Source organism: Ictidomys tridecemlineatus, chromosome 1 (genome assembly GCF_052094955.1).
Source record: "Ictidomys tridecemlineatus isolate mIctTri1 chromosome 1, mIctTri1.hap1, whole genome shotgun sequence".
NCBI classification, from domain to species: domain Eukaryota; kingdom Metazoa; phylum Chordata; class Mammalia; order Rodentia; family Sciuridae; genus Ictidomys; species Ictidomys tridecemlineatus.
The window spans coordinates 132,846,179-132,872,307 of NC_135477.1; the positions used below are offsets into that span (position 1 = coordinate 132,846,179).

The following is a 26,129-nucleotide window of genomic DNA, read 5'->3' on the forward strand; positions in this document are numbered from 1 at the left end:
GAAGGGAAAAGACTTCAGATTGGGGCCAGCCATTCCTTGTTTTCATTTGATGTTTTCCTTTGTGTCCCTAGATATTGATGAATGTGAAAACAATCCTGACATCTGTGACGGTGGTCAGTGTACCAACATTCCTGGAGAGTATCGCTGTCTCTGTTACGATGGATTCATGGCTTCCATGGACATGAAAACCTGCATCGGTGGGTGTCATCAGCAAAGAACACATGTTTACGGACACATTGGCACACACGTATATGCACACATAAACACAAGAACAGGAAGGGTTCTTTGTTACTTTAAGAACTCAAATTATTTGGGGTTGGGGTTGTGGCTCAGTGGTAGAGCTCTCGCCTAGCACATTCGAGGCCCTGGGTTCGACTGATTCTCAGCACCACATAAAAAAATAAAGGTATTGACAACTACAAACAAAAAATAAATATTAAAAAATTCAAATTATTTTACTAGAACTATAGAATCTGAAAAGGGAAAATTAGTTAGAGAAAAAAAAAAAAACCCTTCAAAGACAGAGGGTAATTTGTAATACTGTATCTTGCAAAGGGGTTACACTGTAAATTTTGTCTTTCTGTTTTACCATTATGCTGTTTAATTTAAAGCATAGTTTTTAAATTATGCTGATGAGTAATTATACTAACCAAAGTATTGAAAAATGCATTTTCCAGATGTGAATGAATGTGACCTAAATTCAAACATCTGCATGTTTGGGGAGTGTGAGAACACCAAGGGATCCTTCATTTGCCACTGTCAGCTGGGTTATTCAGTGAAGAAGGGAACCACGGGATGCACAGGTGGGTTCCAAGCTTCCTGGGTTTCAAAGGCCAATCTTCAACATCGTTGTTCCCTCACATTTCTTAGACCTGTTTCCCACAGCCAGGCTGCAACTGTGTGTGTGATGAGTGGCCAAGCTGGGGCATGCAGGAGGCGTTTAGCACTTATCTGGCAGCACACTGGCTGAGCCAAGCACCTGGGAGCTGGCCATGTGTCCTGTCACAGGGCAGGAGAGTGGAGGGAGTCTGGGTCTGCTGTGCTTCCCGAGGCCCTCAGGGCAGCATTTGCTCCCTTGGCATGACTGCTCCCTGGTGGAAGACACATAAAGAAGGGACACAGAAAGACCTGGAGGAATCCCAGTTTTCATTCATTTTTGTAGTTCTAAGCTACTTAAAAATTGAGTTCTATTTAAGCAGTTTCCCTTTCTGTTTTACCCCATATTTTCTTCCTTTTGTTTCACTTCTCTTTACACTCACTTTTGTCTTTTCTCTGTGCCCAAATTATATTTCTTTTTTCTCTCTTCCTCTTCTTTGTTCCCCCCTTCACTTTATCTCCTGTTTGTTTTCTTCGCTAATTAGCTTTAGTCCTTTGTATAGAGGACCAAAGTCAAAGTTTTGGACCAGATGTCCCTCAGTACTTGATTTAAGGCCCTATGTGGTATTTTGCTCAAGGCAGGTGGTGAAGGGCTTTGGCTACAACCAAGGCAGACGCCTCTAGGAAGGGACACAAAATTAATAAGAAGAGTACTATGCATGCTCACCACTAGCTGAGTTGATACAAGCCAACAGTGTACGTATGTTGCTTGTGGGTGACACATACATATATGATTTCAGCACCTACATTGTGTAATCAGTGAACTGGATAGAACCAATCATTTCTTGTATTCTAGAAAGTTTTAGGCAACCAAATGTATACAGTTCATACATACACACACACACACATCACACACATATGTATGTGTGCATATACACGGACTTATGTGTCTCAATGATGAGATTTTATTCTTAAAAGTGTATCATTAGGCAATTTCATCATTATGAGAATATCATAGGCAATTTCATCATTATGAGAACATCATAGAGTATAGTTACACAAACTAAGACAGCTACATCACTAGGCATCATCATCTTATGAACCACTTTCATAGGTATATCTGTTGTTGGTGGCACATGACTGGATATGTGTTTGTAAATGTACGTATAAATGTAATATGTGCACATACACACACATGTACACACACACACACACACACACTGATAAAAATATCTGGTCACATTCCAAATAGCATTTCCGGGGAACATTTTTCTGTATTCTCAAGTAAATACAAGAAGTAAACATATGCACCAAATGATAGTTTCCAAAATCTCTATAAATCAATAAATAACCAACTATTATGTATTTTTCAAAAAGAATTGATTGTTCCTTTAGGAAAATGTCAGCCTTGTTCTTATCTTCATGAAAAATATGTATAAATATTCACAGAAAGGAATAGCAGAGTCTCTTTTGGGAAATAAGGTTTGTGTTGACATCTATAACCTGATGTAATCTGTCCTCTGCATGAAGTGTTGTCTGGGCCTCTGCATATTGTGGAGGATGGCTGTCATACCCACCAAGGGCAGCAGCTGCTGCGTGTCACTCCTACTAGGAAGTTGGCAATGTCTTCTAGGAACAGGCCTGTTTGATTTGCTCAGGAACCTCAGATCTTATTGGATTCCAAAACAATTTAAAGTGATATAATGTTTTCTCTGTTTAGTTCTATCTTTACTTTAAAATTGTACCTACACAGAAATGCACTTGGAAGTAGAAATAATTAGCTTTGTCTAATCTTTTTTTCTTACTAATTATGGCTTCTCAGACGTGGACGAGTGTGAAATTGGTGCCCACAACTGTGACATGCATGCCTCTTGTCTGAATGTCCCAGGAAGCTTCAAATGCAGCTGCAGAGAAGGCTGGGTGGGGAATGGCATCAAATGTATTGGTGAGTTTGCAAACGTAAATATCTTTGCCAAAGCTCAGTGTTCTTAAAGGCCCTTTGTACAGTTGTTAATTCACATACTTGAATAGGAACGTGTTCTTCACTTTTAATTTATTCTCTTGTAAATCAAAGTCTGTCTTTTGTTGCAGGGATAATTCCTGCCTAAGAGTTTCCTTCAGCCTTAACATAAATGGTCAAATTACAACAGGATGCCTTGGCATCTGCTTTTTCACACATATTGTTCAGTAAAAATTACTTGATGTGCAGCCGGTGATCCAAACAGCTGTATGATGAAAAATGACTAATATGTTCTCCCTAGCCTTTTCATAGAGTAATCAGCACGATTTAAAACCCAGTGAAATAAATGGAGGAAATGAAAAGTTTTTGTATTTTTTTTTTAGAGATCCTTAAGTCTGTAATAAGTAGTCGATCCCAGCTCCTTACTAGAAAACAGAATTCTTCTTCCAGGCAAATCTAAGGATTTGTTGGATTCCAAGAGGTCTGATTCAAAGAAAGGAGAATGGGGAAGGCCATTTTTCCCAAGTTTTATAGCTCCTGAGCTGGAATCTAATAATAAGTCTTTTATAGCTGTGAGGCAGGGGACTGGATTATACCCTTGGTGTCATTCACAGTGCTGTTTTAATATGCTCAATGTTTTACATGCCTTAACAATAAAGCATTTTTCCAGCTGGTAAGAATTATCCAGGTCAATTTAAAATAGAAAAGAAAGTAAGCTGAACTGACCTCCCCATGATGATTTCTCATTAAAAGCTTATAGGCCTGCAGTAAGGATTAAAGAATAGCCCTAACACTTCTCACAAATAATATAAGTTAATTTGAGTCTACTTTCTATCCATCCAAATGCTTTATATGTGTCAAATGTTTACGAGCCAACTACAGAAGGTAAATTATCATAGTTTCCAGATAACTTTGTGGCATTAACATCCTATGATAGCTTCATTAAGTTTACAAGAAACCTACTTCTAGTCTAGCCATCTCTCACAGCTCTTCAGCCATATCCTCATCCCACTTGTCTGGTCCCATGTGTCTAATGGTTTTCTCCCCTGCAGCCTCCCGTTTATGTGCTTCTTGTCTGTTAGTCTGGCCAATTATCACAAGTCAGCCTGTCTCCAATACAAGTGATTTGACGATGTCCAGGCACCTGTGTGCCCAAATGCCATCCATACCCATCCTTTCCATCTTCATTTCCCTGGCTATTCTGAGTCTCTCTGTCCCTGTCCATGTCTTTCTGTCCCCTTCACTCCCCACCATGCTGAAAGACCACCCCCCACCCCTGATATGTTCATTTGTTCTCTCTGTGTCTTCCTGAAATCTATTTTTCACACAGCATCAGCAGAACATGTATACCTCAAAATTGACCTTTCCACGGTCATCATTTCAACCCACTGAAGTTAGGATAAACCCCAGCTTCCTTCCCATGGCTCACAAGACCCTGCAAATGCCTCCACTCTTCTCTAGCTTACTGTCCCCTGCCCTCTGTCCTCTGCACTGTGCTTTGCCACTCTGACCTCCCTGAATTTCTGGGTCACACCAAACGCTTACTCTTTGATTTCTTTGTATATGCTATTCTCTTTGCAAAAAAAAAAAAAAAAAAACACTCCTGCTTACTTCTATTCAGTGGGCTAACTCTTCCTTATTCTTTAGAGCTGAATTAATTAAAAGTTACTTCCTCAGCAAGGCCTTCATTGTTCCTGTAGTCCAAATTAGATGCCCTTTTTATTCTCTTATTGTACCTTTTAATGCTTTTTATGATGCATATAAAAATGTGATTTTTTTTCTGTGCTTAACATCTGTGGTTTGCACTATTTGCACATATTTTTGCTTCCTCATCTATAAAATCAACTTGAACACTCAATGCAAGCTTTCCCTGCTCGGTAGTACCTTCCAAATGGTCCCTTTTTAGTAATAAAGGAAACAGCAGTAAAGTTCACTCTCAGTTGAAGTCAGAATGAAGTCTGACACTGGTTTTATTTTAATTGTTAGTCAATTAGATATCTACAAAATCCTTCAATTGGTAGTTCTGGCCCATACCTGTGGCATGGTTATTTTGTATTATAGGTATGAGATTTTAGTGAATTGGAGCCGTGACCCTATAGATATGCTAGGACTCCATTTGGCCAGTTTCTATTTAAATTAAAACCTTTCTAGGTATTTGTTTGTTTTCATTTCTGACCTTTGTTGCTACCTTTTTCTTTTTGGCATACAGATCTAGACGAATGTTCTAATGGAACCCACCAGTGTAGCATAAATGCCCAGTGTGTAAACACCCCAGGCTCGTACCGATGTGCCTGCTCCGAAGGGTTCACTGGAGATGGCTTTACCTGCTCAGGTGAGTGATGGGCCTCAGAATGCTTGGATGTGTCTGTCATGGAATACTATATGTGCTTTCCTTCCATGAAGAAGACTACAATTAAAGAAGGCTAAATGATGATCGTTCTCTCTTACTCATTTCTAGTACAGTGGTGAAGAAGCACAGGCTTTGTCCAGACCTTACCATCTCAACTGAAATCTTTGCTGTACCACTTATTACCAGTATAACCCTAAGTCATCACTTAACCTGTCTGACCTTAGTTTTCCTATTGCTGTTTTAAAATGAGCATAGTAATAATAGTGACATTTCCTTTTTTCTTTTTTTAACCACTATAAACAGATGATACAGAATGACTGTTCAGCTTTTTTAAGATAATCACTACTATTTAATGTGTTTATGAAGAGTCTTAATAGCTTATCACATTTGGACTAAGTGGAATAATACATGTAGGGGACATAGAAAAGCAACTTCATAAGAGCCCAATATAAGTTTCCAAACTGACGTTTTAACTTCTGTTCCATTTAGCTTCTATTTATTCTACACTCTTTGAGAATAAAACATTGTCTCACCTGCATATATAAGACTAGATCATCTTGCTGGACAAAAGTTGAATAAATAAAGATTGCCAGGTGCTATGGCACATGCCTGTTATCTGAGGAGCTCAGGAGGCTGAGGCAGGAGGATTGCAAGTTTAAATCCATCCTAAACAACTTAGCAAAAGCCCTGTCTCAAAAAATCAAAAGGGGTGGGGGTGTGACTCAGTTAAGCACCCCTGGGTTCAATCTCTGGTACCAAATAAATAAATAAATAGTTTTAGTTTGTAAGGTAGGTGCTTCTCATCATTGATAGCAAAAATGCAGACTCATCATTGTCAAATGTCTCTTTATTTTTTTTTATTGGTTGTTCACAACATTACAAAGCTCTTGACATATCATATTTCATACATTAGATTGAAGTGGGTTATGAACTCCCAATTTTACCCCAAATGCAGATTGCAGAATCATCAAATGTCTCTTTAAGAAAACATGTTTATTCAGTCTTGAAGCTTTCTTTTTGCTTTTAGACCTTAGCTAGTACATTTTTCCTAGTTTTTTTTTGTGTGTGGGGGGGGTTGTTGTTTTGGTTTTTGGTTGTTTTAGTTTTTGGTTTGGATTTTTTTTTCCTGGTGGTATCAAGGTAAGAACATGATGGCTTTGGTGTTAGACATTGCAGACAGAGCTAGGCTCACGCAACACACTAGCTCAGTGTCACCCTCACAACTCCCTTGACTGCCCTGACCCTTGGGGTTTTCCTCCTCTTCACTTCATGGAACTGCTGGCTAAACTCAATGAAAAACGTATGTCAGGCCCTGGAACACTACTTGGCGCTCACTGCGTGTTTGTTTCTGCCCATCTCCTCTTTTCTGCTTCATAGAATTAAATAAATCGTCTTTAAAATCCATGAGTAATGCATGACTGTTTACATAATTAAGATGAGAGTATTTTTATAAGATTGTAATGACATGAAAGAAACTTTCCCCATTCCCATAATGTCTCTAATTGGCTTTAGAGTACTTGGATCAGTGAAAGCACACGTTGCTTATTCTCATAATACTATAATGTTTTCAAATGAATGAATACCATTTTAAAGTTGCCTCCAACATTTTTTGTCATATCTAATAATGTTCTTATAATACAAATGCATCAGATTGGCATTAAAGAGAAGTAAGACAATTACATGGGAGAGGCATCTGTGTTAATCACATTGAATGTTAAGGGTAGGTTAAATAGCTCTACTATCAAGTTGTACACCCTTATTTGTGTGAATGTGATTAATTGCGGTTTCATGTTAATGAGCACTAAGTCAAGCCAATAAAATTGATTTAGTTATAGAGCAAGGAAAAACGTGTCATGAAATTTAAAGCTTAATAGAGATGTTGTAATTTACTTCTTCCACAGATGTTGATGAGTGTGCAGAAAACATAAATCTCTGTGAGAATGGACAGTGCCTCAATGTCCCGGGTGCATATCGCTGCGAGTGTGAGATGGGCTTCACTCCAGCCTCAGACAGCAGATCCTGCCAAGGTAGGTCACCAGGATTCCAACTCATTTTCAAGTTGGATCAACTACAGCATATGAAACCACAAAAAGGGCTGGAACAGGCTCCACCTGGAAGCAAAATACATAGCACATGCTGCACATATAAAAGTCATTCGTTTAAGCGTGGATTATTTTGCAAAATGAATAATGATGAAGGCAGCTTTCATCTCTTATGAAGTTTTCCTGGCCAAGGGCCAATAGTTGGAAGTTTGGCTCACTCTTTTTTTAACCACTTCTTCTTCTCTTTTTTTTTTTTGTCTCTTTTCTTTTTTTATCACTAAATGAATGACATGTGGCAAAACTATTCAGCTCTTAAGATATGATCTATTACTTACCCAAATCACCATTACTTATTGTGTTTATCAACATTTAAAGAACTCATTTTTTGGCATTGACCTTTCTATTTGAATCTGCCATCTGTATGTCTGGGACTAGAAGCCTACTTCAGGGATTCATTAGGGACTTTTTTTTTTCTTAATAGCAATGTCTCTTTCCTCAAAGTTATGATGTTATTATCCCCCTTTCATAGAAATGGGACTTTATGTCTAGTATGATATCTTTCCAAGAAAAAGAATTTGGATTTTCTTTTAAATTAAGAGATTTAATGCACATTACACATAGTCCAGGCCATCAGCATGTTATAGGGAGTGCAAAATAAATGAATAAAGAAAAGAGATTGCAAATGATTCACATATTATAGGGCTTCAACAAAATTTGCGATTCACAGAAAACCTTAAAAAAAGGAAAAACTCATACCAACTCCTAGGGAAAGATGATAAAATGAAAACTGAGTAGTCTTTCCCCCTACTCTAGTGCCTCATCAAATGAATAGAAATATTAAGTACCAGTATGTTCCCACCACCCAGCCATGTGGGCATGTGTGCGCGTGCACACACATACACGCACACGCACACACACACACACACACACACACACACACATTCACACCAGCAGCAGCAACAACCAAGCACAAACCGTACATTCTAGGGAAGTTCAAGTTCAGTGTAGATCCTGGGTTGGCTCCATCACTGACAGTGGCACCTAAAGAAAATAAGTGCCTAAAAGATCATGAGTTTTCATGAACCTCCACCAGTATTGGTTGACTCAGAATGAGGGGGTGAATAGTAACCCCTGGGGAAGAGAGCATAGATACTGAAAGCCTTCCTGCTAAACTAGAAAGAGCTTCATTTTTTTCCCCAGTCCTGGTTTCTTCTTAGCACTGAAGCCAATTAGTAGAAAATGTGAGTCGATGTGGGTAGTGAATTACATGATTTATCATTAGTTTCAGCTTGACAGGGAGCTGGAAAAGGAGCAAGTCAGCAGTAGCCAAACACTGCTGCCAGCAGGAATTCTTTATACGTAGACAGACTTTCCCCTCCATAAATTTGTTCCTCTATCTATGGCGTAAGCCCTTCCATAGCTTCTCCCCCAGACCCTTCCCCCCCAAGGTGGGGCTAAATAGTTAACAGTTTACTTCCTTCACTTGAGTTTTCTCATATGTCACTACCATGGAAAGAAATTAACAAGGCAACTGAGGGTGGCACATGTGTAGTTCACCCTCACATAGACCCTCTCTGCCATTTGGCCAAGCACCAGCCTTTCCAGTCCCAGAAATGTAATTCCATGGCTCTGCCAGTTTTTCTTTGCTTTTGTCTTATCTCTTCCACAAGATGTGGTCATCTGGACAGTTTCTCCTGAATTCCCTGATTGAGTTCCTCAATAATAAAATGATTTCCCATCTTATTATAAATATATGCTGCTCTGAATTTACCTTCTGATCAAAATTTTCCACTCAGCATCTACTTCTCACCACAAATACTCAGAATTTCGATGGAGTCCCCCAAATTACTGGAGTTGGCCACTTCTTAGTATTCTCCGCCAAAATGAGGGAATATAAAACCTAGAGGAAGCACAATGGGACAATCGAGGATTCATTAGACTCATTAGACACAGACCATTTATCATACTGTCTGAAGACAGAACAAAGGCCGGTTCATCCACAAAGAGCACATGGAGTCTGTTAGAGCTCCTCTTGTGCACATTCCCCTCTTCCTCCATCTCTAGAACCTTAGGGTTGCTAAATAACAGCTTTCATAAAATCCAGACCCCACGCTATCTTCCAAAGAGAGCCCTGATCAAGAAGGACAGATATCAAGAGAGTCATCTGAGCTGCATCAAAGTGAACAGTAATGTGTAAAGAAGCTAAAAATAAACAATAGAAATTTCCAGGCATCCTATGGAAACAAAAGATCATAAAAAAAAATGAATAACCAACCCACAATGAAACATGCACTATCAAGAAATTAACTCGTATGTGTTTGTTGGAGTGAACCCAACTACTATGTATAACTATAAATCTCTAATAAAATATTTAAAAAGAAAAATAAATAAAATGTAAATTATTATGATCAGAAAAAAAAAAAGAATCACACAGAAGGTGGACTAAAATGGCTATTGCTCCCTGTAAGAATTAACACTGAACAGTGTTGAATAATGGAAAATGGCCATAAACATTGAAAATGTGAACATAATATAAATGACAAAAATAAAGAGTTGAAGGAACATACAAGTGGTAATTTTCTTATTGTTCATTACATGCAGTCTGGTACTATCTAAAAACTTGCATTTGGACTTTGGCATCAAGATAAAACATGATAAATTTTTAGTATTTTTCATTCTTGGATATTAGAAAAGTATTCTAAAACTTGATATGATGAAAAATGGATCTGATGCATACAAACTGTTTTAGTTTCTATGAGTATGCATATGGAAATTCTGGGATGATGTTCATCATGAGTAGAAACATTTTTCAGTGATTTGTAGTTTTGCTATTTTGTTTTCTATATTGTTTGCTACCTTTTCTGTTTTGTTATCAATGCTTTCCTGTGTCATTTGAATTTTTGAGTGTCATTTAAAAGTAGTATGCATACTTAAGAGAGATAATGCTATTAACTTTCACTTATAGATTAATACAACTCAGTTATGATCCAGCTAAATGAATCTTTGCTTATTCTCTTTAGAGAATAACTTTATTACCACCACCACCCCCACTAAAAAAGAAAAATCACCTTTACACATCAGTTGAACTTTTAAACAGAATTTGAATCATACTTTAAATCTAAAATAGTTTAAACAAATAAATTTTAACTATTATGAATGAACAGAAGACCATTTTAGACTTAAGATATACTATCTTAAGACAGCAATTAAGAATGACTTGTCGAGTCTAGCCTAAAATGACATGTGTGGTCTACATTCTTGGAATATCAGGCAATTGATGTATAAAAATGTACATCTTTTTTATGAGTAGAAATATAGATTATTCCAACAGCCATTACATACACCTGGATGCCATCATTTTCGTGAATAATGAGCACTAATATATCACATTGATTGACCTTGGGTTAAACCCTCATGGAAGAGTTTTATAAATTGAATTTCTAATTTTTATAGCTATTTTAATGAAATTTGAAAGAAATGTATGGGCAGTGGATCATCATCTTACACGGTATTAAGAACAAAACCATTTCCCTGTTTATAACTGATTTTATGATAGCATCAGATTGTAGAATAAAAAAGAAGTACAATTTAAAAGACAGACTTAAATTTTATTATCTTTAATATTTTAAATTGTTTTTATTTTAATTTACCAATTACAAAACATATAAAAAACTTAACAATTAGAAAAAATGTTTTTTTATATATCTTCTATAGATAAACATTAGTTTTTTGCCATTTACACTACCTATTGAGCCAAAGAAAAAGAAAATATCTTTACTGCATTCAAACATCTGTAGAGTTAGGAAACTCACTAATGTTATACTTTAAATCAAAATTTTAAAAGTGTTTGTAAGTAAGAGATGATATTTTTTAATCTTCAGATATTGATGAATGCTCCTTCCAAAATATTTGTGTCTTTGGAACATGTAATAATTTGCCTGGAATGTTCCACTGCATCTGTGATGATGGCTATGAACTGGACAGAACAGGAGGGAACTGCACAGGTATGGCCAGTCAAGGGTTCCAGTTGTGTTCCAGTTAGCCAAAGTGAATATTGGGTGCTATATAGAAAAGTTTCTCAGATTTCTGCTTAGATAATCTATTGCATTGTGTTTTGCAGTTTTCTGAAAAAGAAAATTATATTTTTTATTTTAAAACTATGGAATTAGTCATTTTTAAAGAAATAACTTAAATATCTAACATGAAGGTGGTAAAATATATCTGTATAGATGTAAGTGAATGTGTATGTTAATATATACATATATACAATTTTAGTTAGGCAAATAGTTGCATAATTTTTTTCTTCCTCAGAATTGCAATACTTTATTACTATTTAATTATTAAGGATGTTAAATGGTATCATAAATACCAAGGGCCTTATACCATTTTTGGTATACAAAGGGATTTAAGATTTTTTTATTTCATTGTGCTGAGGAGTCCTTCCTAATCTTTAATCCACATATTTAAAAAAAATCCACCAGATTCTTAGGAACAACAATATACATGAAGAAAGTAATGCTATTAATTAACATGGGCATTTTAAAATATGTTTTTAGATATTGATGAATGTGCAGATCCCATAAATTGTGTCAATGGTCTGTGTGTCAACACACCTGGTCGCTATGAGTGTAACTGTCCACCTGATTTTCAACTAAACCCCACTGGTGTGGGTTGTGTTGGTAAGTAAAAGCTTTAGAAATGAAATGAGCAAATAGAATTACATAGAGGGAAATACCTAAATTCTTTTGGCTAGGAACTGTGATGCATATTTGTTACAATTAATTTAAAACCAAAATAATCCCTCCCCTTTAAAATCTCCACTTTATTCCATGTTTTTGAATGACAGCTGATTAGCAGAAGACCATTTTGGGCACAGTATCTTCAAAACCAAGAAAATGTGCAATGGAAATTTGAGTTATTATTAAAATTATTGATAAAGTTGTGTTGCTATACCTTTTCCATCATGTAAATTATTTTTCAAATTACTTTAAACATTTTTAAAGAATCCATTAGATGCATATGATAAATGATGAATATGCATATGATAAATTTTTTACTGAAAGGCTAAGTATAAGCAAACTATGTGCCAGCTGTGCCTCTCCAGGTTTTATGTCAAAGATATTAACTCTCAAACCTATACTCAGACATTCATAAGACATTCATTGAAGTATTATTTGCAGAGACTAAGATTTAGATACTGTTTTTGGAAAGTACATGGATTTAAAAAAGAAAAAGGCAGTTGTATGCCATGAAGTCCACAGACTAAATATTCACAAAGCAAGCATGATGGGGAAAATTTATAAAAATGAGATGAAAATAGAAGAGCCCAGTAGAGGAAGGGGTGGGGGGAGGTATTGGGGAATTAAATGATCCAAATTATGTTATAGATATATGAATATATAAATATATTAATGTTACAGTGAATCCCACTATTATGTGTAATTATTATGTCCCATTAAAATTAAACAAAAAACTAAATGAAATATATGATAAAAATAACCTTATATAAATTTTAAATTATATTTATTTTGCAAAAATACATGTAAAAAACTACCAACATTAAATACATGTGGATGATTGAGTAATAGAAGCAGAAATGGAGAATAGGGATAAAAGAGAGAGGAAGGGAGAGAAGAAAGGATGAATAACTTCAAACCTAGTAGGAGAGGGACCAACTTGCCTTTCTGTATCCAAGATTTAGCACCAAAACCAAAATGAGAAAAGGAGAAATAAGTAAAACAATAAGAAAAGTGGCCCAAATAATTCTAAAGTGCAGCCAGACATGAAAATTACTTTATAGACTGGTAAGAACTTTGTGCTTTACTCTGATTGAGAAGAGAAGCTATTGAAGGTGATTTACAGTAGTGTTTCTGAGAGTTCAGTCTAGCTACAGAGGGAAAAATAGGGTTAAGGATGAAAATTGGCAGATGAGTTAGGAAACCATTGCAGTAATCCAGGGAAGAGACTGGAATTCAGTGGTAGAGACAGTGTGATTAGTCGGATTCCAGATATATTTTGAAGGTATTACCAGACTGAATAAGGATTGAGAGAGGAAGTCAAAGGTGACATCATAGTTATTGAAAATGCATAGCACATTTTCTATGTGGAGTATGAATATCAAAGAGTTTTATTTTTAGAAATGTTAACTATGAAATAAGCAATAGACATTTAAGACGAGAAATCAAGCAGTTTGCCGAAGGGTCAGGGGAGAGAAAAGAGATAGAATTCTAAATTTGAGACTTCTGAGCACAAAAGTAGTGTTTAGAGCCATAGAATCAAAATGGTAACAAATTGAGACCAGTCTGAGATTCATTAATCCTTTACATAGAGAAGTCTAAATTTTTAACAGACTGACCTTCTAAAAACCTGCAAGGTTTGTTATGAAGATTGATACTAAATCACGAGAGAATGGAGATAAGGAGGAAAGGAACAAGATGGGGTTATCAATATTTCCTCGATATGATAACATAACCTTAGATTAACTTATCCTGGTGTTTTTCTATTATTCATAAATCCCTGATACAGATTGATTGTACTAGAATTTTCTTGCATTCACATTATTGAAATGCCCAGAATGTCCCAAATGAGAAATATCTTTTTCAGTTCCATAAGTATCTGAGAATATGATGCACATAAGTTTCTAAATACTGGAGAGTCTGTCACAATTTGCTATGTATGATTCAATCTTGAAAAGGTTCAAGGCAAGAGATTGTTTTGTGCCAAACATTAAAACAAACCTTTTATTATTATTGTACAGAATTTGAATTTCATCCTTGGAGTGTCTTTTGCTAACCCCAGCAAGGGCAATTTTAAGCTCTTTTGTTGCTCTACAGACAATCGTGTGGGCAACTGCTACCTGAAGTTTGGTCCTCGAGGAGACGGGAGTCTGTCCTGCAACACGGAGATTGGGGTGGGTGTCAGCCGCTCCTCCTGCTGCTGCTCTTTGGGAAAGGCCTGGGGAAACCCCTGTGAGACATGCCCACCTGTCAATAGCAGTAAGTACAGGGCTGGAGAAGAGGGGACCAAACAGCCCACTTTATTCTTGGGCTGGGGGGCTGTGGAAGTAGTGAGGAGAAAAAAAATGGATTTGTACTAATTAGATTATGCTGAAACTAGCCAAGAGTGTTTTATATAAAAGAAATTTTAATTCCTCTCTTTCTGCTATTTTTTCATGATATGTTTTTTAAAAAGAAAAACAGTTTTAACCATAGTCCAATATGAATGGTAATAATATCAATTCTCCATAGTATCACAGATGAAGGCCATTCCCGGTTCTTCTCAGAGGTGATTAGTTCAGGTTCATAGGTGGGTCGTATTTTCAAAGTCAGTCATAGAATACCTTAAATTGAAACATATGTTCTGATAGGCAAATGAACTCAAATTTTTGTACTGAAGAGTCTTGGTTTTACCTACTAGCCAACTCTACCTATAGAGTTGTGATATAAATTGTCTGCAAAGGAATTTTTTTCTTCAAAAACAAACGTTTTTGTTGTTCTACTGTATCTAACACTTATGAAGTAGTGATCTTTGCTCATGTAAAATATAACTTTAAATGTATTTGATAGAACACTAAGGGTGGACACCCACCCCCCTTAAAGTATGTCCTGAGCCCAGCAGTTGCTGAATGCTTGCTTGCTCATTGTCTCAGCCACTTGGACACAGGTATCAAATCTGTTTTCTGTTATTTTCTAGCTGAATATTACACCCTGTGTCCCGGAGGTGAAGGCTTTAGACCTAACCCCATCACAATCATCTTGGAAGGTAAGTTCATGGGTAGATTCAAATAAGCTGCAGAGTTTACTTTAGAGAAAAACTGGTACAAGAATTTGTGAAGAGCAAACACGACAAGATTAATTAGCAAAATTACAGATGGGCATTCCGTTACAAGAATGTTAAATAACTACTTTTCTCAATATGTAATAATCCACTGCAGGGATATGATGTCTGATTGTTCTGCATAGAAACTACCATTGTCCTCCAGCTTGAACCATTCCCCACTTGGTTGTATCAGTCTTCACAGAATGGCAAAGTTCTCCCACAAAGCCCAGAAAATCCATGGTCAAAATAAAACCCCCACTTAAGTGCTCATTTAGATGCAAGCAAGTCTGTGGGTCTAACAAAATTACACGTGGAAAGCCCTGACATTAACACTGGTCTTTCGCCATGGCATTGTTGCTAGTGAACTGTCGCTCTTTTTTGTAGACATTGATGAATGCCAGGAGTTACCAGGCCTCTGCCAGGGTGGAAACTGCATTAACACTTTTGGGAGCTTCCAGTGCGAGTGTCCACAAGGCTACTATCTGAGTGAGGAAACCCGCATCTGTGAAGGTGAGGTGAAGGGACACCTGTTTACAACAAAACCACTGCTCAGGATGAGGGCTAACCCCCAAGTTCTACCAGAGGATCTGTCAGGACTGGTTCATAGCGTTTTCTTTTCATATCAATGTTGCTAAGTTGTATGATGACAGATAATTTTAATCTATAGCTCATTTGCTATAACTTACTATGATTTTTCTGAGTAAGAGGACCATTTAAATATAAATTGGGATGCTGGGGTTGTGGCTCAGTGGCAGAGATCTTGCCTTGCACACTTGTGGCCCTGGGTCATGAAGATATTGTGTTCATCTATACGTTTTTTAAAATATATTTTAAATAAAATGGAAAAATAGAGTATGAAAACATACAGTATTAAATACATAGTTAATGAAAATATTAATAATATATAACTATGTATTAAATACATAGTTAATGAAAATATTAATAATGTATTCTATATAAGAAAAATAGGTCAGCATAAATGTAATGCGACTATTAAGTTAATATTTTTCAGTTTTAATCTTGGTTTGGTTGTTGTTGTTGTTGTTGTTGTTGTTGTTGTTGTTGTTTGCACCTGGGATTGAACCCAGGAACATTCTAGCACTGAGCCACACCCCCAACCCTTTTTATTTTCCATTTTGAGACAAGGTCTTGCTAAATTACTGGGGCATGGAACTTGTGATCCTCCTGCCTCAGCTTCCCAGGCCTCTGAGATTACAAGCATGGTCCCTTGCACCTGGCTATTCAGTCATTTTTAAACATTGGATAGGATGCAAAGAAGTTCAGAGGTTATGTGGACCCCTTCTTGCTTCGTTCCCTCACATGGCATTATAATTAACCTTTTTAGATACCTTTATTGTTACTAGACTGGAGTTTCTTTAACCAAAGTCCACACTTTATTTATATTTATCACTACAGTAGAATCTCAGTATTTATTTGTTGAATAAACGCTGCTTCTAAAAATGAACATTAAACATGTAACATAATTCTTTTGGTTATAACCTTTCTTTTGAAACATGTTAGGTAAATGATCTGGAAGAAATGTGATTTAATAAGAAAAAAAATATGCAGCTACTCTGCTTCTAGAATCTCTCAATAGGTGTTGATTTAAAAGGAGCTATAAAATTTCTCATAACCTGCATTTAATTGAAAGTTGAAATAAAAAGCAGGCTTTAAAGAAATTATATTTGGAGAGTGTGAATTTCAATTTAAAAATATATAGGTACCAAGTAAATTAATTTTTACCACCTTAAAGTAATTTCTTTATAAGATTTATATTTCTGTTTTAATATTAGGGAGTTTTTTTATTTTGAAGGAAGATATACCTGTGTCATCTAAATGCGTATCTTGAATATTTTCTTTATTTCTAAATTTTGTATAAATATGGAATTAGGGAATCATCTATGCTTCTGTTCAGTAATCTAAATAACATGAATTTATGAAAAGTATATTTATTAGCCAGGTACTATGATGCACACCCATAATCCCAGCAATTTGGGAGGCTAAGGCTGGAGAGTCACAAATTTGAGGCCAACTTCAGCAGCTTAATGAGACCCTCAGCAACTTAGTGAGAACCTGTCTTGACATTAAAAAAAAAAGTATGAAAAAATTATGGTTACAGCTCAGTGGTATAAAGCACCTGGGTTCAATCTTCAGTAAAGAAAAAATAATTTTATTTATAATTTATATATATATATATATGTCTTTACTGATTTGTGGATATTTTGACTGTTCAAGATATTGATGAGTGTTTTGCACATCCCGGTGTGTGTGGGCCTGGAACCTGCTACAATACCCTGGGAAATTACACCTGCATTTGCCCACCTGAGTACATGCAGGTCAATGGAGGCCACAATTGCATGGGTAAGTACAGGCTGCTGAGATTAATTAATTAAGCCACAGTTGTTGACTACACACGTAAGGCACTTCTCTCTCAGAATTATTGTTCAGAATGCTTGGAAATTAAATTTTCATGAATACTGAAGTATTTAAGAATCTCATAGACTACTTTGCCTTTTGGCTATATAGTTACATTTTTAAAAAAATCTAAAATAAAAATTTTTATCAAGTTTTGCAGCTATGTATTCTAAAAATAATTTTAATTCTCCATTTATATAAACAATACTGTTATAAAAATAAAAGAACATGCAAAATTTAATACTTAACTCTTTTAAAATTAAGTAAATGTGTTTGAGCAGAGATACAGATATATATTAACATGGTATCCCAAGAAAATTAAAAATGAAATCCCTTATCTAAAAAAGGGAGATGTTACTATAAAAATGACTTACTAATTTAAAAGGTTATTTTAGGATACCTAAAATGATACAAAGAAAATTTGTTTTCAGTTGGGTTAATCAAGAAAGCATGATGTTGCAGGTGTGAGGACTTCATGAAGTGCTAGCTGATATGAATAGCTAGTTTATTTTTCTCTGTGTAGACATGAGAAAAAGCTTTTGCTACCGAAGCTACAATGGAACCACTTGTGAAAATGAGTTGCCTTTTAATGTGACAAAGAGGATGTGCTGCTGCACATACAATGTTGGCAAAGCCTGGAACAAACCTTGTGAACCTTGCCCAACACCAGGAACAGGTAAGCATGCAGCCCACACTTGTACTGAAGGCTGAGTTAGTGATGCACACATAGGTGTAACACTTCACTAAAAATCAGCATGTACTATAACCAGAGAAGCTCGGTTCTGACAATATCCAGGAGCATCATCTGGGCTTAGCTTCCCAAGTGGTCCTCTTTGGAAGTCAAAACACTAATTTCTGCCACTTACTATTCGACCTTGTAGAAAATTTATCCTTTCTGAAACTAATTCCTCATATGTAAAATAAAGATTACTAATAAATAGTGACAGGGAATAATTCATATGGTTGTAATAATGATTAATGAGATGATGTATATAAATTCTAATTTTCATATTGCCAGGCAATTGGAAATCATTAAATTGAGAATCTGGATGCTCAGTGTGTATTGGTGGTGTATATACCAAAGATGTATATACAAAACCCTTGCCTTAATAAAAAGTGTACATTACAAGTTTTAGCTAGTGCTCTTTTCAAGAACTTAATCACTTGTGTAACAATGGGCATCAGAAGCATTTTGCTTCATAAAAATTAATACTCTTTTAAGTTTCCATTGGTTTGGTGAATTATATATAGGAAAAGCTGTCACAGTCTCTGTTCTATTTCATAATGAATCATTCTTTACTCCTCAACATTACAACAAATAGATGCTTTTGATTTTAAAAAAAAAGACAAAATTCACATCTCATTCATTATTGGTTGTTAACCTGTTTCTCCACTACAAAACCATTTTTCCTATCTGTGTCCTTGTGTGATCATAATCCTTTGTTAAATTCATGCTGTAATCTGTTTTTCCAATTTATGTGTATTGGATAATTTTTAAAGTTCTGTATATCATAAGAAAATAAATTTAAATGCCCTAAGAAGATGTTTTGAATCTCATAATGATATACTTACCATCTAATATTAGAGCAGTAAAAAGTTACTTGATAGAAATAACAATAATGGTAGAGAATACCTAGATCTACTATTTTCAGAAGTACTCAGTCACCAAATAAATATAATTGAAATTAAAATGTCTGGTTGTGAATAATATAAAATATATTTGTAAAAGTAATACTATTAAATAAAATGTTAATTTGAATGAATGAGCTTCAGAATGTTAAGAGTACATCCTTTTATTTATATTTTAAAGCCGATTTTAAAACCATATGTGGAAATATTCCTGGATTCACCTTTGACATTCACACAGGAAAAGCCGTTGGTGAGTTTTTCCAGATTATGTTTATATATATATATATTATATATATGTTCTACTAAAATATACTCAGTTTTTTTAAAGGTACTACAAAATACAATAATCTGAATTCCAGAGAGGAAAAAACATGCTTACTGACTAACCAAGTGTTAATAGTGGTATTATTTCATCAGCAGAGTCTGGTGATTGATTCCTGATAGTTCTTTAATAGTTATACAGTAGTGGAAGTTAGGATGACCTGATACACAATTTGAAGAGGGGGCTTGATTCCCCAGGAAGTTGTGTATTTTATCAGTCACTTACATTTTTCCATTGCTATTTAGAGGAATTCATCCATTTTATGGTTTGTGTGTTTTCATAAACCACAAAGCCATTTCTGCTATTATGGACATTGATGTTTATGACACTGAATGTGCATTCTCATTCCAGGTATGCATAGCATTATTTCAGGTTATATGGCAAATACATTAAGCAGAATCACATATACCTTACCAAATCTGTTCAATTTCAGACATTGATGAATGTAAAGAGATTCCAGGCATTTGTGCAAATGGTGTGTGCATTAACCAGATTGGCAGTTTCCGCTGTGAATGCCCTACAGGATTCAGTTACAATGACCTGCTCTTGGTCTGTGAAGGTAATTCTGAATAATATATGTCCTTAACCAAAAAGAGTTTGGTGTACATAAATGGCATGTAAACTGTAGTCTGATTTTCATTATTTCTTCTGAAGTCCTTTAAGACTTGATCATCAAAGTGGTGGCATGCCTGTTACCCTAAGGCAATGATGAATGCCTCTTTACCTTGGAACTGTTGCTCTTTCAGACATTGATGAGTGCAGTAATGGCGACAACCTCTGCCAGAGAAACGCAGACTGCATCAACAGTCCTGGCAGCTACCGCTGCGAATGCGCTGCAGGCTTCAAACTCTCACCCAATGGGGCCTGTGTAGGTAAGAAAGAGGCCCACAAGCACCACACACAAGAGCCTTTGCATTTCCTACACTAAAAGGGAGTACAAAGCTGGGCTCAGTGGTGCACGCCGGGAATCCCAGTGGCTTGGGAGACTGAGGGAAGGATCGGAAGTTCAAGGCCAGCCTGGGCAATTTAGCAATGTAGCTCAGTAGTAGAGCGCTCCTGGTTTAATTCCCAGTACTACAAAAAGGAAAAGAGGGGAGGGTAGTCCAAACTTTTCTAACAAAATATAACTTCAAGAATAATTTTGAAAAGATTTTCTAACTTAGTCTGTTTATTTACAGAGAACCTATTTCACCATATATTTTAGATGATTTTATTAAGAAAAGATGTCCCTTTAATAGATTTCCCTGGGATAAAATAGTATCCTTGATACCAATCAACCTAAAAAATTTCATGATTAAAAAAGAGGCTTGGATACTTTGAAAGCCCTGCTTATTTTGATTCAGCTATTGTTATGGTTCATTTTCAGCCTGTCTGTAATAATTAATAGCAGGTTAGAAAAAATGCATCTGTGAAAAATGAAGGAATCTTAATAAAAATCAGATATGTGTAATATATGGGGGTTTTTTGTTTGTTATAGATCGCAACGAATGTTTAGAAATTCCTAACGTTTGCAGTCATGGCCTGTGTGTTGATTTGCAAGGAAGTTACCAGTGCATCTGCCACAATGGCTTTAAGGCTTCTCAAGACCAGACCATGTGCATGGGTAAGAACATTTAGTTCCAGGGAGCAAAGTGAGGCTGAGAGTCCAAGATAGATTACAGTTGTCATGTGCCATCAGTGACTACCATGTCGCTACCATTTTAAACAGTTTAAGCCTTTCTTTATTCAGAGCACAGTTTGCAGGCAGGGACTTAACACAGTATTCCTTGGTTCAGTGATTCTCAACTTTTTCTCCTCTGAAGACATGTGGCCGGACACGCACTCTGAGATGCTGGAGGTTGTGTAAAGTTCACAGTACAGGCTCCTTTTTACCCCACTGGATTCCCCCTCAAAAGAGAGTTTAGGAATGCCAAGGAGTAGTAAGAGTGACAGTATTAAATGGTTATAGGGCACAACATTACACACTCCTTTTGCACAAATTATTGAATAATTCAGAATTTATCTGCATCTTGTGTATTTTATCACTTAAAAGAGTTGTAGAAGCAAATATAACCAAACTCTGAAAATTCCCAGTAGCTAATATAATGGTTAGTTAAGTGATAATAGTGTTCAGTTAAGCACTTGCTGAGCTGATGATTAATAAGCTTTCAAAGGCAGATGGGCTGGTTGCCTTGAGGCTGGGACTGAGCGTAACTCCTTGAATCTGATGTCAGCGATTGGCTCTGCCTCTGCCAGAGCACGCTCTCTGTGCTTTGCCCTTGAAGGAGCAAAATTAAATTTAAAACTTGGCTATTTATAATTAGCATGTTCTCAGTGTGGAAAAACCGAGGGTTATGCATCTACTCTTTTGGTATTCAAGATACTATCTAGGTGCATATTAAAATCAGGTTTTGGTATTCCTGAATTCATTTCCTTCATGGTATATCCATGCAACAAGGAACACCTGGAGAACTTCTCAGCTCATCCATTGCCTCCTAAGACACCCCCCCACTACTCCCACCCCCACTAGCCACCCCCAACCTCTGCCACTCTGACAGGGAAAATTGTACAAAGGAGAACAGGCTCTGATTCTATTTGCATGGAACTTTTTGTACTTCCTATATGCCCAGAGAGTATGATTTGCCTAAAAATATATGAGATTTATGATTTGGAAATCCACACGAGGGACATCTGCCCCGACTCTTAGCAGTTCTTCCGTGATTAAACTCCATCAGTCCCCTCAGTCAGAGCTTCCTTCCTAAAGAGCAGTGCCCTGTTTTTTGCATGGTACAGTTTCAGCAGCCTGGAATTCGCAGTCCCAGGAGTACACTCTCTTTTATGATGGATGGCCTGAGTATTTTGACTTCAGTCTTTCGGAAGGTTAATGATAATGAATTCTAAATAAACTCCAAATTGGAGTTTGAAGTTTAACATTAATAAAAACTAAAGTTTATCTTTGTTTTCTCAAATTAAGGTCTAAACTTTTGAACAAGTGTTTGTCATGTTTAAATAGAACAAATTATTTTATTATTTCAAAAGGTCAGTTTACTTGTAATTGATAAATAGACCTATTTATTTAAAGAATCTCTGCTAATTAGCTTGATTAGGCTGGATCTGAGTGCTGTATGAGCCTATACATCATTAAAGTGTTATTTTTGTGATATAATTTTATGATTTTGACTTTTTTCTACCTCTTACTTATTTTTCTCAAATCAATATGGATCCCTAGTACTATACTGAGAAAATCTGCACAAAGTGAATACTCTTTTTTCCCTAATTAAAAGTTGAATTCCTTTAAGCCAGTGTTTCTTGGCAGATGTCGATGAGTGTGAGCGGCACCCCTGTGGAAACGGAACTTGCAAAAACACCGTGGGATCCTATAACTGTCTGTGCTACCCAGGCTTCGAACTCACTCACAATAATGACTGCCTAGGTGAGTCCATTGGCCAGTCCGTTATTGCTTCTGCTTCATTTCTACGGACTACACTGAAACAAATAATAAAACTATTCAGTTATAAAAATGGAAAACTTGTCAAAAGATATGTAATAACATTGACCAATTTCTCGTTAACTAAAATCATTTTTTGGCCTAAATAATCATGAGACAATATACTGTTTTTAACACTTTTTGTCAGTTGACTAATCAGGAGAAAAAGGCATTGAGATGGTGGTAAACATTTTGGAACTGATTTAGGGTTTAGATTGCTCTCACCTCTTAAATGAGATTGAAAATAGACATTTTTTTTTATTTCAATGCTACTACAAGCATTTTATACAGGTCTACTCTTGATTTGCATTCAAACGTCAGCAGCCTCCTACTTACAATACATGTACTGTGTTTAAATTTCCTTTTCCCTCAACTTTTGAAGACTGGATACCTTTCCCCAGGAAAGTAGTGCATGGTGACTAGGTTTCCAGATCAACCCTCAGAAACCTCTCCTATACATAGTACATAGGTGTATAGCCTTTGGTGCACTCTAACATAACAAATGTGACCTGGGAATTAATACTGAGTGGGAGAGGTTCCTAAAGTGAGTTAGAGGAGCAATAAAAAAAATGACAACACATGTGTGTCCCACCTGCCAAGCACTATGCCAGTACCTTGCAGCCTACCTTGTTTAAATTCCATGACCCTGCAAGGTGTGTGGAAGTAACTCAGAATTTCTAGAGCAAGAGATCGTCACAGCTTAACCCCATCCACTTCCTGAACTAACCAGACTCACATTCCTGTTGGCTTTATTTTTTCGAAATTTTGCAATTGTGAAAATGTCTTTGCAACCAATTGGACATTTTTTCAACTCCCATCTCTTTGACTGTAGTTTCTTAAGCACTATACAGGCAGAGTGAACTAGAAGACACAGGCATGGCTCTGACCAAGGTACAGTCCTCCAGCAACCCAGGAAATCACTCACATGTAATCATCTTGAAATTTCACTAAACACGTAACATTTAGTGTCCTTTTATTTTCTTAATTCTGTATTATGTTTGCAATTCTGAATGTTTTTAAACTAACTGATTTTTCTGTATTTAGTTTTGATAAATTATTTCTGTATGTTCTGTGGTTAACATACTTAATCTCCAGATAATGGATCTACAGATTGGACCATTACATTAAATCCCAGATAATCCCTTGCATTCAGAAAAAGAAATACATTTTAGTTGGACAAACATAGAAAGCTTCACCTTAAACCTTCAACATTTATCTGGTTATAAATTCATGAGTTAGATTCATACCAAAGACACACCCTTGTGGTTGAAATACAGTAGGACTATATGTCACCTTATTACTTACATGATTCTTATGTGTCATTTTTTTCTGTGCGATGAGGAATTGTAAAGTAGGGTTTTTGAAGATATATGATAATGAATGTGTTTTTAAGTTTCTTCTAATGACACTGTATGCATGTGAGAGCTGTCTCTGAAAAGCTAACTCCTATTTATTTACAGACATAGATGAGTGCAGCTCCTTTTTCGGTCAGGTATGCAGAAATGGACGGTGTTTCAATGAAATTGGCTCCTTCAAGTGTTTATGTAATGAAGGTTATGAACTTACTCCAGATGGCAAAAACTGTATAGGTAAGCCTCTAAACAACATATGGTCTTCACGTATTTGGTTTTGTGCAAAAATGTGAATCCCAGACTCCACCCCCACTCTGACATCACACACACATACACTTAGGGAATCTCATTCACATTTCATCTGATCATTAGATAACATGAACAAGATAACCTGTGGTAGAGTAATTTTGGTCTAAGTTGTTAGCCGACAGTTGGGAATGTGTCTTAGGCAATGTTTTTATTGGGAACAGAGCTGGAGGCTGTCTGTGGCTCAATAAAACTGGGCAAAAAAAAAAAAAATCAAGATAATTAACAACTTACCAAAAAAGTACTACTCAGGATGTCAGAAAAGTATCACAAGTGTATTTGTCTATGGTGCCCCAGCATTTGCCCTACCACTGAATTACATTCCCAGCTCTGAATTCTGTTATTATCATTCAGCAGATAAATTTGTGTAACAATCATCTTGTATTTTAATTATTTTTTTCTCTTCTTTCTCTTTAAAGATACTAATGAGTGTGTTGCCCTCCCTGGCTCTTGTTCTCCTGGGACCTGTCAGAATTTGGAGGGATCCTTCAGATGCATCTGTCCCCCGGGGTATGAAGTAAAAAGCGAGAACTGCATTGGTAAGACTAGCAATCATTCTGAGGTCAACGGCTTGTGAAGTATTAATAAGGCTTTGTAGAGAGCTGGTGGAAATAGATTGAATCTCAGTCACTGCAAGCATGCAGAGCTAAGGAATTAAATATAGAGCTGCCTACATCTGTTTTATTGAACCATCAGAAATGATTTGATGCTAGGAATAAAAAACTTACGGACGTGGGATTTTTCATTAACAGAAATTTTATGCTACTCAAGGAATTTTCATCATACTCTAATCTTTTTTCCAAACGTCAACAGAGACTTTCTACTGAATTTAAAGAGTGTCTACAAAATTGTAATCTTTGGCACCCAACTTTAAAACAGTTATTAAAGGTGTCTAGGGTCCTAGAAATGTGAAGCAGAAAATCTTCACAATTCTGCTGAGACATTTTTTTTCCTTGGGAGGGCCTCATGTCAAAACAGAAAATATTAATCCACTTGTCATAACAGATGTTTTTCTGTTGAAACTCTTCCAGCACACAAGAACACTGTAACCACATCAAAAGTGGGTCCCAGACTTGCCTGGTGGACATGATGAAGGTCGACCTTTTTACAGTTCACTTTATTTCACTTTTATCCAGATTATTTTTTACAGCCTTGTTGAAATTCAGGAGCACCAACATCTTAGTGTGGTTTTCCTAACGTGAAAGAATTGCTAAAGATTTCTATTGCCTATTTTTAAAATTCTATCACTTTTGGCAAGATTCCATATAAAGATATGTAGCTCTACTGTTTACATTAAGGGGTTTTTGAAGCTGAAAGGAGCCATTTATTTACTGCATAGAATTTAATTATTTCAGACTATTTAATTACACAATATGAGTGTATCATGCTGATTTTCTGATTTTTATAGTTTATTGTCAGGTTGTCCAGTTAAATAGTAATAAATAGTTATACTAGAATCCTTTTAGTAAAAACTTATCTTATTTTTTTAAAATGTATTTCTTTAGTTGTAGGTGGACATGGTAGTCCCATTTTATTTTTATGTAGTGCTGAGGATCTAACCCAGTGCCTCACATGTGCCAGGCGAGTGCTCTACCTCTCAGCCACAGTCACAGCCCTTCTTTTTTTTCATATTCAATCTTGATTCTTCGTGTG

At 36.1% G+C, this 26,129-nt stretch overlaps 1 protein-coding gene across 2 annotated transcripts in view; it reads left to right on the forward strand.

Annotated features, from left to right (window-relative positions):
- Fbn2 (fibrillin 2) overlaps nt 1-26,129 on the forward strand; it is a 221,771-nt gene that overhangs the window by 164,110 nt on the left and 31,532 nt on the right. For both annotated transcript variants that reach the window (XM_005324144.4, XM_078047996.1), the window contains 19 exons: nt 72-197; nt 678-803; nt 2,639-2,761; nt 4,986-5,108; nt 7,028-7,153; nt 11,050-11,172; nt 11,725-11,847; nt 14,002-14,163; nt 14,861-14,929; nt 15,371-15,496; nt 17,222-17,347; nt 17,925-18,077; nt 19,212-19,280; nt 19,786-19,911; nt 20,099-20,224; nt 20,830-20,955; nt 22,648-22,764; nt 24,279-24,407; nt 24,896-25,015. In XM_005324144.4, coding sequence (XP_005324201.2) covers nt 72-197; nt 678-803; nt 2,639-2,761; nt 4,986-5,108; nt 7,028-7,153; nt 11,050-11,172; nt 11,725-11,847; nt 14,002-14,163; nt 14,861-14,929; nt 15,371-15,496; nt 17,222-17,347; nt 17,925-18,077; nt 19,212-19,280; nt 19,786-19,911; nt 20,099-20,224; nt 20,830-20,955; nt 22,648-22,764; nt 24,279-24,407; nt 24,896-25,015 — 2,319 coding nt within the window. The remainder of the gene's footprint in view (nt 1-71; nt 198-677; nt 804-2,638; nt 2,762-4,985; nt 5,109-7,027; nt 7,154-11,049; nt 11,173-11,724; nt 11,848-14,001; nt 14,164-14,860; nt 14,930-15,370; nt 15,497-17,221; nt 17,348-17,924; nt 18,078-19,211; nt 19,281-19,785; nt 19,912-20,098; nt 20,225-20,829; nt 20,956-22,647; nt 22,765-24,278; nt 24,408-24,895; nt 25,016-26,129) is intronic.